At 30.5% G+C, this 18,108-nt stretch overlaps 2 protein-coding genes across 2 annotated transcripts; one reads left to right on the top strand and one right to left on the bottom strand.

Annotated features, from left to right (window-relative positions):
- Window positions 1-12: 12 nt before the first annotated feature.
- Window positions 13-17,552, bottom strand: spel1 (DNA mismatch repair protein spel1). Its single transcript, XM_029321651.2, is given in 16 exon segments — window positions 13-422; window positions 597-689; window positions 796-1,018; window positions 1,573-1,664; window positions 1,754-1,986; window positions 2,296-2,470; window positions 2,472-2,518; window positions 2,791-3,108; window positions 3,340-3,554; window positions 4,224-4,618; window positions 4,922-5,110; window positions 5,270-5,437; window positions 6,455-6,711; window positions 6,959-7,082; window positions 17,219-17,268; window positions 17,353-17,552. Coding segments are annotated over 16 exon segments (2,775 nt in total). The 5' UTR covers window positions 17,387-17,552; the 3' UTR covers window positions 13-260.
- LOC114945426 (uncharacterized) lies at window positions 10,263-15,893 on the top strand. Its single transcript, XM_029321650.2, has 2 exons — window positions 10,263-10,365; window positions 11,351-15,893. Exon 2 carries the CDS (start codon window positions 11,358-11,360, stop codon window positions 15,252-15,254), a length of 3,897 nt encoding a protein of 1,298 aa, XP_029177483.1. The 5' UTR covers window positions 10,263-10,365; window positions 11,351-11,357; the 3' UTR covers window positions 15,255-15,893.
- Window positions 17,553-18,108: the final 556 nt, after the last annotated feature.

Raw genomic sequence — 18,108 nt, 5'->3', positions numbered from 1 at the left:
AACAAGAAATAATTATGAAAATAAAAATTATCTCTCTCTTTCATCCTCTAACATAGGAATGAAGAGGAAAAATGGAAAGATAAAATTTAATTATTGTAACATTTTATATATATAAAATATTATCCTTTTTAATGAAAATTATTTTGAAAGAAGGTGTATTATAATTAACAAGATATTTATAAAAATAATACTGCTTGTATGTTGTCCGACTCTCTTTTAAGCATCCCAAACATAGGGATTTCTATAATTGTCAAGTTTTTTTAAGAAGAAGCATCTAGTAGTGCTTTGATGTAAGGATTTTTATGAGAGAGTACCTCTTCCTTCAATGACGATATCTCACTTTCTAGATCAGCATCGGATAAACATTTCAGATCCGAAGTTTTACACTTCTTGAGGAATTGCGAGATGAGAGTTTCAGCCTCCTGTAATATTAAACAGAATTTTTAGCTATCATCTCGCAAACGTGTCAATTCTATTCTTATTAATGCAATTAATAAATTCTTAAATACATTATTTTGTACCAATGTATAACCAATGTAATAATATTTATTATTTCACTTAATTATCAGAAATATTAGTTAATAATAAACAAAAACCTGAACAATCTTCCGTTTCTTTTGGAGATTATCGGATCCTTCAAAAGCTACGCTTTGATAATCCTCAAGTTCTGCTTGCTTTTTTCTGGCAAACTAAAAAAATAAAATATTACATTAAAAACATAATTAAACTTAGTCCGATATAAAAGTTTATAATATTAATCAATCAATTATGTTACATGAATTTACAGTTATATACCTCTATCACATCTGAAGGGAAATTCGCCATTTTAGCAACATGAAGACCAAAACTTTGATCACAGATTCCTGGTCTCACTTTATAAAGCAACGTCAATTTGTCATCTTCGACAAGAGCAGTGACGTGATGATTTTGTATAGTAGGTATTTCTTCGGCTAACTTGGTGATCTCATGGAAGTGAGTAGCAAACAAACTGTATGATCTAATATCCCTTGCCAAGTGTCTAAAAAAAATATAAATATATAAATATACATATAAAAAATGTTTTTTTACAAATAATTTTTCAGGGTATCCCATAGGAAATTGCTGAAACTAATTAGTTGGCATTTTTTAATGCATGCAGTTATTGAGAAAACAAAAATTGTGTTGGAAAGACAAAGTTTGCGGTTTTTAATGGATATAAATAAAATGTTTGTATACCAGTTTGTTTTACTGATAGAAAAAAGTCTAATAATTACATAAAGTCACAAACTAATGATATTTTCAACAGTGCTAGATTTAATAGCAGCTATTAAAAGAACTGTTAAAAATGACATGTTAGAAAAAATTTTTACGAGTTTTCGTAAAAGAACAGAATTTTGTACAAATTTAAATGGTGCGCACCTGGCAAATATTTATCATTAGCTTACATATATGATTATTAGCACTTTTTTCATTACTTTTTTCAATAAATGTTTTCTCAATAACTGCATGCATTAAAAAATAACAGCTGATTAGTTTCAGCAATTTCCTATGGAACACTCTGTACAAAGTGACAGTTTCTGACATAGCACTTACTCTGCTATCGACCATGCTATACCGCAACCCTCATAAGTGGATGTTCCTCTACCCAATTCGTCAATAATTACGAGAGAATTACATGTTGCTGTCTGAAAGTTACAATATGATATATTAAATTAACAAGAATTATTTTTTATTAATTTTTCTCAATGATTCTTTTGTAATGATTATAAATTACTTTCAAAATGGCAGCAGTTTCTATCATTTCCATCATGAAAGTTGATAGTCCTTTCAATTGGGAATCGTCAGCTCCTATTCGAGCCAATATGCAATCCAATAATGATATGGTCGCTTTATCGCAAGGAACAAAACTACCGATATGCGCCATTAATGCAGTTACACCGACTGATCTGATGTAAGTACTTTTACCTCCCATGTTCGGACCAGTAATGATGCAAAAATGGTACTGATCTATAAAGAACGAATCAAACAATATAATTATATATATATATATATATATATATATATATATATTAATTTTATGTATTAAATCCTAATAACTGATGTAAGATTATTTTATTTTACTGATTTACGATAGCATATATAGTATATAATAATTCAAAAAATTATATAAAATTGTATTGAATAAATATATAATTGAAACAATTCTCTTTTTTTTTATAAAATACATAAAAGTACAATTCCAAATAAATAGATAAAATTCCAATTGTATTATTCTTATAGAACTTATTATTTTTATAGAAGACATTGAATTCGTACCACGCTTAAAATTTATATCGTTGGCAATATAATCTACTCCTTGTTGCATCTCCAAACACGGATGTCTGACTTGAACGAGATTCAATTCGCCTTCCTCGCTCGGGACCATCTCAGGACGCACATATACCTTATTAGCGCTCACTGCTGCGGAAGCAAACGCCGTGAGAACGTCGAGGACACGCCAGCACACCACCAATAGTACGTACTGTTTCGCTGTAACCAGCTGTACAGGTATAAAAATTAGTAGTTATACATTAATATTATATATATATTATTGTGTATTAATATTATATATTAATATTATTTTTATATATTAATTATATATTTTTTATATATGTATATGACATAATATTAATATGTAATATATTATTATTATATAATATTAATATATATTATATATGTATTATATATTAATTATATATTATTATATTACATATTAATATTTATATTTCGCAGTAAATATACAAGTAATATATTTCTTAATGTGGGACGAACCTGCAATTCCCACAATCTCTGTTATAACATCCTTCTGTCTCTCCAGATATTTATTTCTGGCGGCTATATAATCGTCGTTTATTTCGCTCAATTTATAATTACGGAATCTTACACCAGCTTTATTAGAATCCAATATTGTATAGCGTTTGTTATTCCTAAGTATTTTCTCTTCCTTTAGCGTAATACGATAGTAATAACCAAATTGTTGATTAGATTCTAACTTTATCGTTTTTCCTGCTTCCAAGCCAAGATCATCCGCCGCTTTACCGAGTTGTCGTTGTATCCTTTCCTCTGTTTCCTCCATGGCATCTTTTAATTCTATAATATTTTTAAAAATTCTTATTTATTTTGCATTATTTGCATTTAAAATTTGATAGATAGAAGTCGTGCGTGATATATCAAGATGTGTTAAAAATTTTAGATTTTTTTCTATATATTTTTTTATGATGTTCTAAATTCTTTCTTTTATCTATAATTCAATTTAGAAAATTCTATTTGAAAATATTTTACATGTGACTTTAAAGAAAGATCAAAATTCAAGATCATTACCTTTTAAATCATCCGCAAATCCCGGATTAACCATAAAATCTCCTTTCTCAGCAGTGTCTAAATCGATTGTCTGCTCCACCAATTGTTGAAATTTATCCATATCTTCTATCAATTCTTTTAATGGATTTATTATCATTGCTTTTAATGCTGTCACATTTGCTTCCGATGAAAGTTGTTCTAATAGTTTCGGCAAATATGATACACACAAGTAAATTCTGAAATAACATATTTACAATAAGCACATAAATATATTGGTTTTTATTACAAAAATAATATCCCAAAATCATTTTAATTAAATTGACCAATTTGGAAATTATTTTATCTTAATGAAAATGTCAAGGCAATTAATAATTTCCGAATTATAGGTAAAAAAAAGGTTCCCTTTGCAAATTAAATTTTGTGATATTAAATGGAATTTTAATTTAACTTAATTTAATTTAATTTAATTTAATAATTCCCACAAATGTGGATTAACTTAATAACATTTTTTTAATATATTGTTAAAATTATATTAAAAGATTTATAATTTTTATAAATTAAATAATAAATTAAATTCAAATCAAAATGTGGAATTATTAAGATTTTAAATGAGTTACAATGAAAAAAATATTTTTTGTAAATAAGACTTAAATAATCATTTAAAAATGGATTTAAATGTAAATTTATAAATTTATAAAAAATTGATTATGTAAAGATATATAATGGCGAAAATTGAAAATTTGCAGAAAATGCCTTTCGAGATTTTCGTGAAGAAGAAAATCAATTTTAAATTGATCAAAGAATTGTTAAAGAAATAATGATTTTAGAATATTTCTTTGTAATATACATTAAGATTTTGCTCTAAACGTATTGCAATAAACGTTAATTTTACATAAATAGCTTACTTGTAACAATCCTGTAACGCCGATTTTTTTCTAGCCAATTTCTTGGCAAGCTGCTGCAAATCTGGTATACGTTTTAAATAATCATCATGAAGTATGGATCTTAATTCGTTATTCTGTACTAATATTTCGACGATGTCGTGCCGTTCCTTTATTAGAGACAAGTCTCTAAGAGGCTGTCGAACCCATTGCGCAATCAGCCGATGCCCCTGTGCGGTTCTGCACTTGTCTAATAATGTTAAGACGCTGGCGGCAGGATTTCCGTACAAATTAGAAGCTGTGTCAATCTGCGGTTCTATATTAAGAGCCTTTATTGCCGCGGAATCCAGTCTTATGTATCGCGATTGCTCCATTTGCTGTAGACTAAATTGATTCAGGTGGCCCTCGTCCGATGTTAACTAACAAAAAAATTATTGCGTAATATATCACAGCAATAGACACAAAGAATATTCAAATTTTGATATTATTTTGATTTAATCATTTTAATAAAATCGTTATTTGTTCTTTTTATATTTTCAGTATCAAATAAAAATGGAATATTCTTGTTTAACTGTTTTTTTTCTTTCTTTTTCTCAGTTGTTTTCGATACAAAAAGAATATTATTAAATTTATTAACAAGTGTATCATAAAAATTTTGGATAATAAAGATGCAACATTTCACATTATACCAACAATTTTTTTCTAAACAAGATAATACTTACATCTAAATATTTGATAAGAGCAGATGTAGCAGACATTGCTGAATTTAAATTAACTTCAGGCAGCGATTGTGCATTCTCCTTCTGTCCTTTCTTGAATTTTATTAACGTATTTAAATCATCTATGATTGAATCACTGGAAAATTCATTTCTTTTTCTTAAAGTAACCATCGCATTATTTCTTTCCATTAACTGCAAAAATAATATAATTATAATATGAAAATACTATAAAAGATGTAACATAGCGCAATGTTATATTTAAAAATTTTTTAAGTGTGTAACTAATCCTTTTCTCATGCTTTTTACCAACATTTTGCATATTTGATATTACAACATAATATTTTTACATACTTGTTTAAGAGTTTTAAACTCATAACTGCCTTCTCCTTGAATAAGTAAGCACTCTTTTGGAGCAAGAGTTACAACGAGTGCTTCTAAATTCGAAAATGACTCGTTATCTTGAAATTCGGCGACTAAAATTGAAGTTGAAACGACATCCACACAACTTAATCCAACGACCTATAAAAATTAATAATAATTTAGATATAATATTATACATTTTTATATAAGTAAAATCGTATTTTAATTTCATAACATTTATCTATATATATTAACTATATAACTTTTAAACGTGTATTTTTGTAAATATGTAATAATATAATAGATTATGCAAAGTATTATAATATCAAATACATATTTTAAAAAATTATAATTAATAAAATTCTATATACTTTATATTATAATATATATATATATAGTATTTATTATAATTTATATTGAATTATAGTATTTTTTCTGTCAAAAATATTAATAAAGTTATTGTTAATTAAAATTAACTGACAAGCTCAATAGTTAATTATTAGGCCTTTTTTCGAGCATGGAATACATTTGTCTGTTCAAAACACAATAAATAATATTAATATAACAACTAAAACACTGCAAATTTATTTCTACAAACCATGGACAAAAAAGTGGTGACCATGGTTTTAAATATAGTGTTTTGCATTGCGGCTGAAGAAGTGTTAAGTAAAAGCACGAAACGTTCCGTTTCTAATAAATGTTACATCTAACTTGAAAATCTTTGTCGTTATAATTTATTCTAATTTCATTATTACTAATTTACTAATTAAATGTTATAATAGTAATACATAAAAAATATGAAAATAGTTATATGTTGTATATATGTTATAATACGTTAAACTCGGTTAATACTTTTGATATTTTTTGATCAACTGATTTCTGTCAAAAAATATTAATTAAAGATAAAATATTATAACATATTATTTACAACATATTACGATTTTTATAATATATTATTTTAAAATTTAATATTTTGACATATATCAGCTGATTTCTGTCAAAAAATATTAATCGAGTTAAAACAAACTTTGTATTATTTTTTTGAAAATATTCTTTTTAACATAAATAATATCGAAGAATGGCGCGCTTGTGTTGTTCCAATTTATTATAATTTATATTGTTATATAGTATATTTTTTAAACAAAAAAAATATATAACCACGTTGGATAAACTTACTCTGGATTTCCCTTCCGTACCTAGTTTCACAGCTATTACAGATACACCCACAGCTATATCATTATTACCGAATAAGATGTCTTCGAAATGAGCTAGATTGCCGGGGGAACCTTTGTACTCCAAGATCCAGTTTTGATTTTTCGACGAGCCTTGATTGACGTAGACCTCAACCCTGTATTGTTTAATTAACAATAAATCGCGCACGAATGTCTCGAAATGGCCCTTATTGAGAATAACTCCTTCGGTTTTATGTGGCTCTGCGGAACAAAAATTATGACTGTATTATTAGGTGCCAATGATACAATTTTTATACAATTAGTTAATCATATAATTAGTTGTATAATTTTGTATGTAAAAAATATAGATTTTTTAAGAACAAAAAGATTTTTGTTTCAAGAAATATCTCTGTATATAATTAGGGATTGCTAGAATCAGAATACATTCTTACCAAAAAATGTAAAAAATAATTTTTTTTTTTTTTTAGAAAATTGTTCGGATATTTACCAGCTCCGATCATTTTACAAACAGACGTTGTTTTAAATATTTCTTGTGCAGCAAAGAGGGCATCGCTTCCATGTAACGTATAATAATCTGACCTGTTGAAGATTCGTATCGTCGTATCAAGTTTCTGAAAACATAAAATTATCATTATTACATTTACATATATATGCAGATTCGTTGATTATCAGTCAGAGAATTTTCGCGACGAGCGCTACATTTTTTCATTTAATCCTCTCCATATTCCAAGAAATATTTCATATGACGAATTGAGAGCACATAGTACGTCATTCTGCGTTAAATCTGACGCCATATAAGCTGTCATTTAAATTTATCCTTGACCTATTTGCGTAACGTTGCAAGCTTCTAGAGATAAGGATATAATTTTTAAGATAATGTCTTAATTAATGTGTATCTTTACAAAATTATTAATATTGTATATTTTTTAATAAATGAAAAAAAAATATATATATAACTTTCTAGCTTTAGAAACATATGTATGTACAAAAACATTAAAATATCTTCATAAGACTCAAAAATGTATTATATAATATAATATTAAGTTTACACGTATATTGAACAAACGAAAATTTATAATAAAAAAATATTCGATTAAGTGAAAAAAATATAATTATTTGATATTTTTATATTTGACTTTTGCACTCTTTCATGTTTTTATTTGAATTCAAAACATCATATACATACATGTTTTTGTTTACTAAAAGTGTGCATCAAAAGCAAATATTTTTTCTACAATTATTTAGCATTATGAAACTTCGTGTTTGTGAAAAGTATATATTATATATTTTATACTTCTCCGAGATATTAAACAACGTGTAACTTGTATCTGCGGGTCATCCCTATCAAGAGGTCAAAGTGCTCACGGGTCGTCGCAGTTTTGATGCGTACGAATTTATAGAATTTACAATTTGAAGAAACGCTGTGAGACGAGCAAAGTTTTGCGGATAACGAAATAAAAATTTCGATAAATTTTCTGTCTATTCCATTTTCCATTTTACAGAATCATAAACAAATGCACTTGTCTTCATTCAGGACAATTGAGAATGTTCTAAATACTTTTTTAACATATAAAAATTACATAAGGTTTTGAGTCAATTATACATAATATTTTCTCATATAAAAAATCGTATATAACCATTATATGTAAAATATATATATAAAATATATAATGTATATATAAATTATAAAAATAAGAAAATACTTATATTTTATATAAAAATTTATATAAAATATAAAAATATTTATATAAAATATAAAATATTTTTATATAAAAAATATAAAATATATAATATTTTCTCATATAATCGTATAAAAAAATCGTATATAACCATTATATGCAAAATATATATATATAAAATATAGTTATTATTAAGATATATAAATATTTAAATACTTATTAAAAGACATAAATATTTAAATGATTTCTTAATATATAATTTACCATATATATTTATTTATTTATTAATATATATTTATGACTTATATTATTTATAATTGACTATATACATTTATTTAATACTCTAACGCGAGTAATAAAATATTAAATTACTGATTAAATGACATGGATACATATTCGTAAAAATAAAATAGTTATGATTTAATATAAATTTCTTAAAATGAGAGAGAGAAGGTACATTGGCACAGCAACTTTTCATCCTTATACACGTTAATCTTTTAATGGGAAATTCCAACAGCTTCAATGATACCTATATTGAGGTCACGATCGTGGAAATATTATTCACCCTTAACACGATAAAAGGTCACGGCTTCATATTCTAGGAAGGTCAGTCATTTCTGTAATAAGTAGGCCACCTACTCCTCCCATTGTCTTCCCCGAGTTCTAAATTCAGCTTTTCTTCGGGAAAAATCATTTTCTCCTCTCTGTATATCATAGGAAAGATATAAATATTATTACAAATATTAACTGGACGATATAAAAATTCTGACAAATATTAACTGGACGATGCAAATATAGCTAGACGAAATGATGACCTTTACGTAACAACGACCTTGATATTATTCATAGTATTCCTGAATGAAAGCGAGTCTGAAACATCGGATATGTGGATATGTTACAAATTCAGAATGACTTAATCGATGACCTCATCCAATCAAATATGGAAAACCTGGGTTTCTAGCCACTACCTGGAAATGATTGAATTATGCTGATCGCTGTATATATATCGATGTCAACAGAATGCATCATTTATTTCAAGAGATATAATTCATTCAAACAGGATACATTTAAACGTGATCAATTATTTACAAGCAAGCGATAACTGCATTCTGTCATTTCCTATTTTAATAGCAGATTCTTTTTTCTCTCTTCGCAGGAGAAAAATCTCCTTTTCCGTATAAATATGATGGATTTTTCTGTGCAATTGTAATTTTAACACGTTAATTATGTTAGAAAAGTTTATTTTTATATGATAATCCTTTTTAATGAAAAACTGGTATTTTTATGCGTCGTAAATAAATTTCATTATCTCGAAAGAAATATATGATTAGAATTGGGTAAGTCAATGATTTGTTAAAACTAAGTTAATTGCTTATAAAATTAATTTAGTTAAATTAAAAGTTCCACGAACAAAATAAATGGCCTCAGTTAAAAAGGTAAGATTAAATTAACTGAAGTTAAATCAAAACTTAATTTCTAAAAACATTTATATTAAATTAGAATTTTGTTTGTTAATTCTTTTAAATTTTAAACAAATAAAGAAATTGTTTGGTAATTACAATTCATGACAAGTAAACATAAAAATTAATAATACTTTAATTTAAAAGAAAAATACGTTTATAACTTATAAAAAAAACGATAAAGATATTCTGTGAATGATGATAATGATTGGTAGGAAATAAAGAAAAAAAGTTAATAGGTTTAAGATCAAAAATAACTAGTTGAAATTAAAAATTAATACATTTTAAATTAACTAATTGTAAGTTAACTTTTAACTAATTAAGTTATTACCCAACCCTGGATATGATTCATGTTCGCTTTGATTTTATAAAGGAAAACCGACAAAATGCGATAAAGATATGACGCGATATATACATATAAAGTGTGATAAATAATTATATATAATAAATATATCGAAATATTGATGAAACGGGAATATTCTTATGTCCATGACAGAACTCTCTCTCTCTCAATCTCACATTACCAAGAATTGTGTACGATAAGAACGAATCTCCGGACTCTGGGCGATGGATAAAAATAAAAGATCGCTAATATATGTATGTAAGTGCTTCAGGAATCATCGATGGGAGGAAGGGGGAGAGAACATAAATGGATTTGCGGTAATCTGCTTCAGCTATACGTGAGCCTACAGTGTTAGTGAGAACATCTCGGCATTAACTACTGAATTTGTTAGCGCGTCTCCTCCAATTATAAGGTAATACGATATTTTGCACAGGTGTGAATTTTTTGATTAACGAGGAAACCCACAAAATGTGTGATAGAAACTTTGGTCTTTTTTACTACTCGAAATTTATCCTTATATAGTTTACAATATATATAATTAACAATATCTTTTTTCCAATGTGCATATTTGTGTTAAATATGTTCTCCAAAGATTTAAATTAAAAGTAAAAATTGGAATAATCAAAAAATATAGAAATAAAGTGCATATGTTTTCTTTCTTTTTGCAATATTAACACGGACATTTTAATTGAAAATCGATAAAGGTCATAACAAATTATAAATTTAATTTGTACATCATCATGTTATGCATAATTATTGCTCTTTTTCGTTTATCGATTACGTCGACTTTTTGATAAATTTTTTTTTGTAATTTCCTTTGAATAATCAGTAATTTTCCTTACATAATTTTTGCAAAATCTGAAAAAATTAATATTTGCAATAATAATAATAATAAAGAAATATGAAATAAAAATAGAAGCACAAATATGTATTTATATTTAGTTAAAAATTTAATAATTTTTGCAAAATTTAAAAAAGTGAATATTTACAATAATAATAAGAAATATGAAATAAAACAGGAGCAAAAAAATATATTTAGGTAAAAATTTTAGATTAGTATATTTTTGCTTCTATTTCATTTTATTATTATTATTATTATTGTGAACATTCTTTAAGATTTATTTTACAAAAAATATTTAAAGAAAATTATTTAAAAAAATGAATAAAAAGAAATAGAAGCAAAAAATATACTCAATACTAAAAATTCTTTTCTTTAGTCTTAATATTGTAATAAAAATTTAAAATAATTTTTTATTGCAATAATGAAATAGGACTAAAGAAAAATATACGTCTAAAATTTCTAGATGAGTTTTTATTCATTTTTAAATAATTTTTAAAATATTTATATATATAAAGAAAATATTAAAACTTATTAAAATTTTCTATTCACATTTCAGAGATCGGATGGGGACGATGGCGACCGGAAAGCTAATCATTCTCTCCGCCGTTTTGTTCGCCCAAGCTTTATCCGCGCCGAGCGGCTGCATAGAATCCTGCAACTTCTACGAGCAAACATCCTCATATCAGAACCGTCAAACCGGAAATTACCAGGATCACGCGGGTCTGGTTCAGGGTGGTACGAGCTTGAACGATCACGATTACGTCAGACCGGGCAACTGGACCGAGCGTAACCAGTACAATACGGATGGCGGGCGTGGGAAGGTCCACGAAGAGCGAGGGCAGTATGTGGAGGGCTCCAAGAGGGTCCGCTACTACAAGAAGAACTTCACCTCGTCCTCCGGTAACGTGAACGCGCTGACGGACCTGGGGAGCCAACATAGGTACGATTCGTTGCACCTTCCCAGCAGTCAGCACCTGGAGTCCCCATTTAGGGAGCAGGAATTGGGCCAGACGGTTACGAAGGAGAGCGGGTACAGCAGGGTTCACAGCCAGCAGTCCTCCAGCAGGGTGGGCGGCCAGAGCGAGAGGCTCGAGGACTTCGGGGAGTACGGCGGGCAACATGGAGTCCACGTTCAGAGCGTCACACCGGAGAACTGGAGCAGGGTGGACTCCCACAGGAATGTACTACAGGAGCTGGACCAGTTCAGACGGGAGTTCCATCAGCAAACAGCTGGTCTGGCTCAGGAAGCGGCCCGCAGCTTCCACGGCAGTGATCTCCAGACCGCCGAGAGCGAGAACTCTTATGGACATCACCAAGCATCTTCGGGTTACCGTCGTGTTTATCCGTCCACTGGAACTGTCCGTCACTATAGCGATCAGCAGCAGGCAGAAACGTTCGTTGATACTGGAAGACAACAGTTAGTGCATCCCAATACCAACTATGGCCAGACGGAGAGCCAAAGGAACTATCAGAGTCAGGAGTCTTACGTGTCCCGAGTGCATCCTGTTCCTCAACCGAGTTACCCGGTGCAGGTTACCGGAGGTAACTACCAGGCGCACAGCTATTCAGGCGGACGTCATCATGTGGACGAAAGCCAGAGGGCGGAGATCTCCAGTGCGCATCAGAATCGGCTCTTCACCGAGCGAGTGCACAATCCACATCCGACTTATTCCAGTAGACGAGACGAGAACAGACACTACCAGGAGGAGCACTGGCAGAGTTCCGGGGGAAGTCTAGTTCCTGAACGTAGCACTGATCTTACGGGGTTACATGGAATTGGTAGTAGAGTCCACAACGAGCAGCGAGGGAGTTACCACAGCACAGCCAAGGGATATGACTCTCATGTTGGGAGCAGTTACAGTTCCGGATACGGAAGCAGCTCCGGACAGAAGCTAGTGGCTGCCGGATCAGCGTTGGACCTAGGGAGAACCGGACACGGCGCCGACTGCACCGAAGAGACTCATCAGCATTACCAGCACGAGACCAGTTATCACAGAAAGTACAAACGAGACGCTCAACACGCGCTGCAGGATCAGGAGTTCGAGCCGGATTCGGAAAAACTCAATCTGACGCAGCAGTCGGAGGACTTTACGCAACAGGACGAAGAGTTGACGCAACAGGACGAAGAGTTGACGCAACAGACGAAGGGTCAACTCGAGTTCGGTCATCCACATGATTTTACACAGCAAAATGAAGAATTTGCGCAAATGGTTAGTGACCAATTGGCAAGACGTTTGGAGCAGTTAAGGCAACAAAATAAATGGTTGTCGCAGGAGATGGAGGGTCAACTTGAATTCGGACAGCAGACTTCCGATGATCAGCAACAGAACGAACGGTTTACGCAACAAGAATCTAACAAGCAAACCCAACAAACAGGTAAACTCGAATTTGACCAGCAAATGGTTGGTAATCAGCACTTGAAGGATTTAACGCAACAGAATGAACAGGAGACAGAAGGGCAACTCGAGTTCGGACGGCAAACCTTCAATGATCATCATCTGACACAAGAAAATAAACACTTTATGTCGCAAGATTATGAAGATCTCACGCAGCAAACGAGTGGGAAACTTGAATTCGATCATCAAACCGTTGGTGATCAACAGGCGGAGGATCTGAAACAGCAAACTGAACAATTGAATGATTACACGCAACAGTTTATAGATAAATTGCAATTTGGACAGCAGACTGCTGACGATGAACACTTTACGGACTCTATCGGTAAATTGCAATCGCAATCATCGGATCATCTGACACAGGACAATAAACATTTCATGTCACAAGATTATGAAGATCTCACGCAACAAACGAGTGGGAAACTTGAATTCGATCATCAAACCGTTGGTGATCAACAGGCGGAGGATCTGAAACAGCAAACTGAACAATTGAATGATTACACGCAACAGTTTGTAAATAAATTGCAATTTGGACAGCAGACTGCTGATGATCAACACTTGACAGACTCTATCGGTAAACTGCAATCAACAGACAAACCTGGCAATCCAAAAAATCAACACTTAGAAGAGTTTGACAGTGAAGAATTTCCTCAACAGGGAAGACACGATGAAATTAACACGCAACAGACAACGGGACAGCTGGAATTTGGACAGCATGGACCCAGTAATCCAAAGATCGATCACCATCCGGAAGATTTTACTCAGAACGAAGACTTAACTCAACAGGTTGGAGGATTTGGCAATTTTCCACCGTCGGGACACTTGGAACGGTCAAGAGAGCAGGAACTTAACTGGCCGGGATACAATCCTCGACATCCGGAACAATTTTCTCAACAGAACGACTGGAATGTAGATGTAGATCTCTCACAGCAATCGCGATATCCGTCCTACGACAATAATAATAATAAACAGTCAGACTGGCAAGTGGACATGTCGCAGCAAGATTTCACTCAACAAACTGATGATCAACAATTGGCGAGGAAACCGGCACCGAAGCCAAAACCCAGACCACGATATCAGCAACACGATTCCTCAATTTTATCGCATACAGAAGGACCGGATGCGGATGTCGATGATATCTTCAAACCGATCGAAATAAATCCGGAGACTGATTTTCCCAATCCTCAGGAAACAATCATCCAACACAGCGGTCGCCTAACAGATCCCAGATCCGAGCGTCCCAGATCAGACATTCCATCGCAAAGTCCGAGGAGCACTGTTTTCGACAACGAGAAAGAAAACGTGGATCGCTTGCACTGGGTGCACAAATCCAACGACGCTACCGTAGGCCTGCAGTGGCACTACACTTATCACCCAAGCGACTTGACTAACATCGAGGGCTCGCAGAACAGTTACTATCCGCATCAGAACGTCGATTCACAGCAAAAGGAAGACGATACACAGCAGCAATCGGAACCGTTCGACTTCAGTCAACAGGAGACCCAAGATCAACAGACATCTAAGGAAACGCATATTTCTCGAATACCTCAGGTCCAACGCGACCAGCGTGATCAACAGCTGGGGTCCTTTCAACAAGCCGACGCGTCCCATTTTGACACTCAGGTTTATCAGAACTCTGAGCAAGCTGCACTGGGAGTGATACCACTACACAATTCGCAAACTACAGAGCAGACAGAACATAAGATGGAGTCGCGGATCCTGGAAGCCTACGGTGGAGGGCCCTATGATGCCTCGCGTAACGATGACATTTATAGAAGAGTCAGGCCAAACCCCAGCGCAACTTTGCCACCTATTCCAGGTGACGAAGACCCATGGGATATCAGGGAGAAGCCAAGAGAGATAATACCATGGACGGTAATGAATACTTTGCCTGTAGCAAGTACACCAGATAACACTGCCACTACAACAGAAAAGATAGAGATTACTACGCAGATAGTAGAAGCTACAACAATGGAAGCACCGCCATCCTTCTGGAGCAGACTTGGGCATAAAATAACCAGAACATATGATAAAGCTAAGGAAAAGGCTAAAGAGTACTTCGGTTAGGTATCTTTCTCTCTCTTTTTCTCTTTCTCTTTCTCTCTCTCTCTCTCTCATGTTTTCTACTTATTTAAAAATTACTTTTATTTATACAAAATTTTGTCAGCAAAATTTCTCTATTCTATATACTCCTTTTCGATACATTGCATTGTTACATTTATTTGTAACATGTATTTGTAGTTATCGATAACACCAAGACAAATCTAATACATAATTATGATACAAGTTTGCAACTTCATTTAATATATACTCTAAGTTAGTATTATAAAACATTACTATATAAGATATACTTTTCACATTTCTTATAAAGTAAAAATATATTAATATATGTCGTCTGTTTTGTACATCAGTATATACAGAAACAAAATTTTTATTCTACATCTTTATTTAAGCATTTCTTCACACGACATCTTTATATAGTTTTTGCATAAAATATTTTCATTTCATCAATGATTCAAATATAGATACAAGGAAAATTTAAATACGATTAAAAGATTAATGATACATATATAATATATAAAGTAAAGCCAATTGTAATCACATTTTTCTTCTTAATAATGTTAAGGAAGAATGTCAGCGAAAGAAAAGATCAAACTTATGTGTTCCGTACATATTAATAGAATAAAAATATTTTACATAAATAAAGATCCAGCAATCCCTTTTATAAACTATATTTCTGGATGCTATTCATATTTTACGGTAAGTTACTTTAAAAAGTTTCAGATTACTTTTCTGTTATACATTTTTATTAAAGTTAAATAATTTCTATCTTATTTTTCAAAATCTGCAAATTGTAGAATATTTCAAATCAACTTGAAAAAGAGTAGCATTTGTATAATATAATAAAATAAGAATGGTTTTTTCTTTGTTAAATTTAATAAAAAAATATAAATAAAATTAATGAACAAATGGTTTTTTCTTTGTTAAATCTTATATAAGATTTTGCTTTACTTTTTTTTGAGTATTTTCAACACACAATTTATCAATGTGAAAAAAAATTCCATAACAGCTATGATAGAACAAGAAAATAAAAGATATTTCAATGATTACTTGTTGTAATATAAATTGTTACCTCTGGAAGATTCTTAAAGAATCGTTCAGAAAAATATCTGCAATTTTTATTATATCTTCTATTTTAATTCCATTATAATTATGTATGTTTAGCTATCACATCTGTTAGCTGTTTATATCAATATTCTTTTATTTATACTTCTTTCAACAATTACAAAATTTGTTGTAATATAAATGATTACTTCTGAATAATTCTTAAAGAATCGTTAGGAAAAATATCTTCTATTTTTATTATATATTCTCTTTTCTATAATTATTTATGTTTAGTTACCACATCTGTTAACTGTTATCAATATTTTTTTATCTATACTTTTTTCAATAATCACAAAATTTGTTGTAATATAAAATATTTCTGGATGATTCTTAAAGAATAGTAATGGAAAATATCTTCTATTTTTATAATACCTTCTATTTTCTATAATTATTTATGTTTAGCTATTTGTTAGCTGTTTTTATTAATATTTTTTTATTTATACCTCTTTTAACAATTACAAAATTTGTTGTAATATAAATTATCACCTCTGGATGTTTCTTAAAGAATCGTTAAAAAAAATATCTTCTATTTTTATTATATCTTCCCTTTCTATTTTTATTATATCTTCCTTTTTCTATAATTATTTGTTTAATTACTACATCTGTTAGCTGTTATCAATATTTCTTGTCTATACTTTTTTTCAACAATCACAAAATTTGTTGTAACATAAATTATCTCTGGAAAATTCTTAAAGAATCGTTAGGAAAATATCTTCTATTTTCTAATTATTTATGTTTAGCTACAATCTAATATCAGCTGTATTTATCAATCTTTTTTTAAATGTTTATATCTTATGGAAAACTTTTTTTCAGATTATAAAAAATATTCAAACATCACTTATAAAATTTACAATGTGTTTGCTTACCTCTGGAAGACTCTTAAAAAATCTAACGAAGCCTTGTTGCGTGGGAGGATCTGAAATCAAATAAAATAAATAAAATAACACTGACAACGTGAGACCCAACTGACAAAGAAATATTGGTTAGAGAGACTTCATACCCATATTAAACTGTTGATTAGGTTGTACTGCCATTGTTTATAACAAAATACAACGCGATGCGAAGAGTGAAACGAAATGCGACGAGATTCGAAAGAAATCACCGTCGAGAATTGATTAAATCGTCAAAATTGTTCCACCGAAAACACTCATCCCCTTCCTTCTTTCTGCGGCTTCCTTCGTTTCCCGCCATTTTCGCGAAGCTGCCTATTTTCCGCGTTTGAAGTCCAGCTTGACGCTGATTGGCCGCGCGTCAGTTACGTCACGCGGAATCTGATTGGTCGGCTCGGGAGTGCGTTCAAAAATCCGTCTGTCAAGCGGAGTTTTTCGACCAATCCGGACGAAGAGATTTTCGCTCCTTTTATTTTCATTGGTCGAGCAAATATTCGATTTTATGTCATTTGAAATATCTCGTTATTTGATTTTTTTTTTAATTGAAGTCAATATTTATTTTATTTATCGGTTTAATTATTATTATTTTTACTTACTACTTAATTATTCTCTAAAAAAATTTTTCCAAATTTATCTAGACAAAAAAGATATAAACATATAATACTAAAAAAAGAATTTAAGCATATATATAATATATTGTATAAAATTTCAATTTTGTTTCTTTATATTATTTTAATAATTGGTTTTTATTAAAATCATTTATTTCGAAAAATATATTTTATATAATATATCTAATCACATATTCTATTCTGCAATATTGCACATACAAAATCTAATTTTAATGTGTAAAATATAGATCTCTAAAA

Source organism: Nylanderia fulva, unplaced genomic scaffold (assembly GCF_048542155.1).
Source record: "Nylanderia fulva isolate GAGA-0341 unplaced genomic scaffold, ASM4854215v1 Scaffold39, whole genome shotgun sequence".
Classification (NCBI taxonomy): domain Eukaryota; kingdom Metazoa; phylum Arthropoda; class Insecta; order Hymenoptera; family Formicidae; genus Nylanderia; species Nylanderia fulva.
Note: the sequence above shows the minus strand (reverse complement) of the source record. Positions and strands in the feature narration are given on the sequence as shown.

Excerpts from the sequence above, each read along its gene's own strand:
- LOC114945426 (XM_029321650.2), top strand. The coding sequence starts at position 11,358 with ATGGGGACGATGGCGACCGGAAAGCTAATCATTCTCTCCGCCGTTTTG.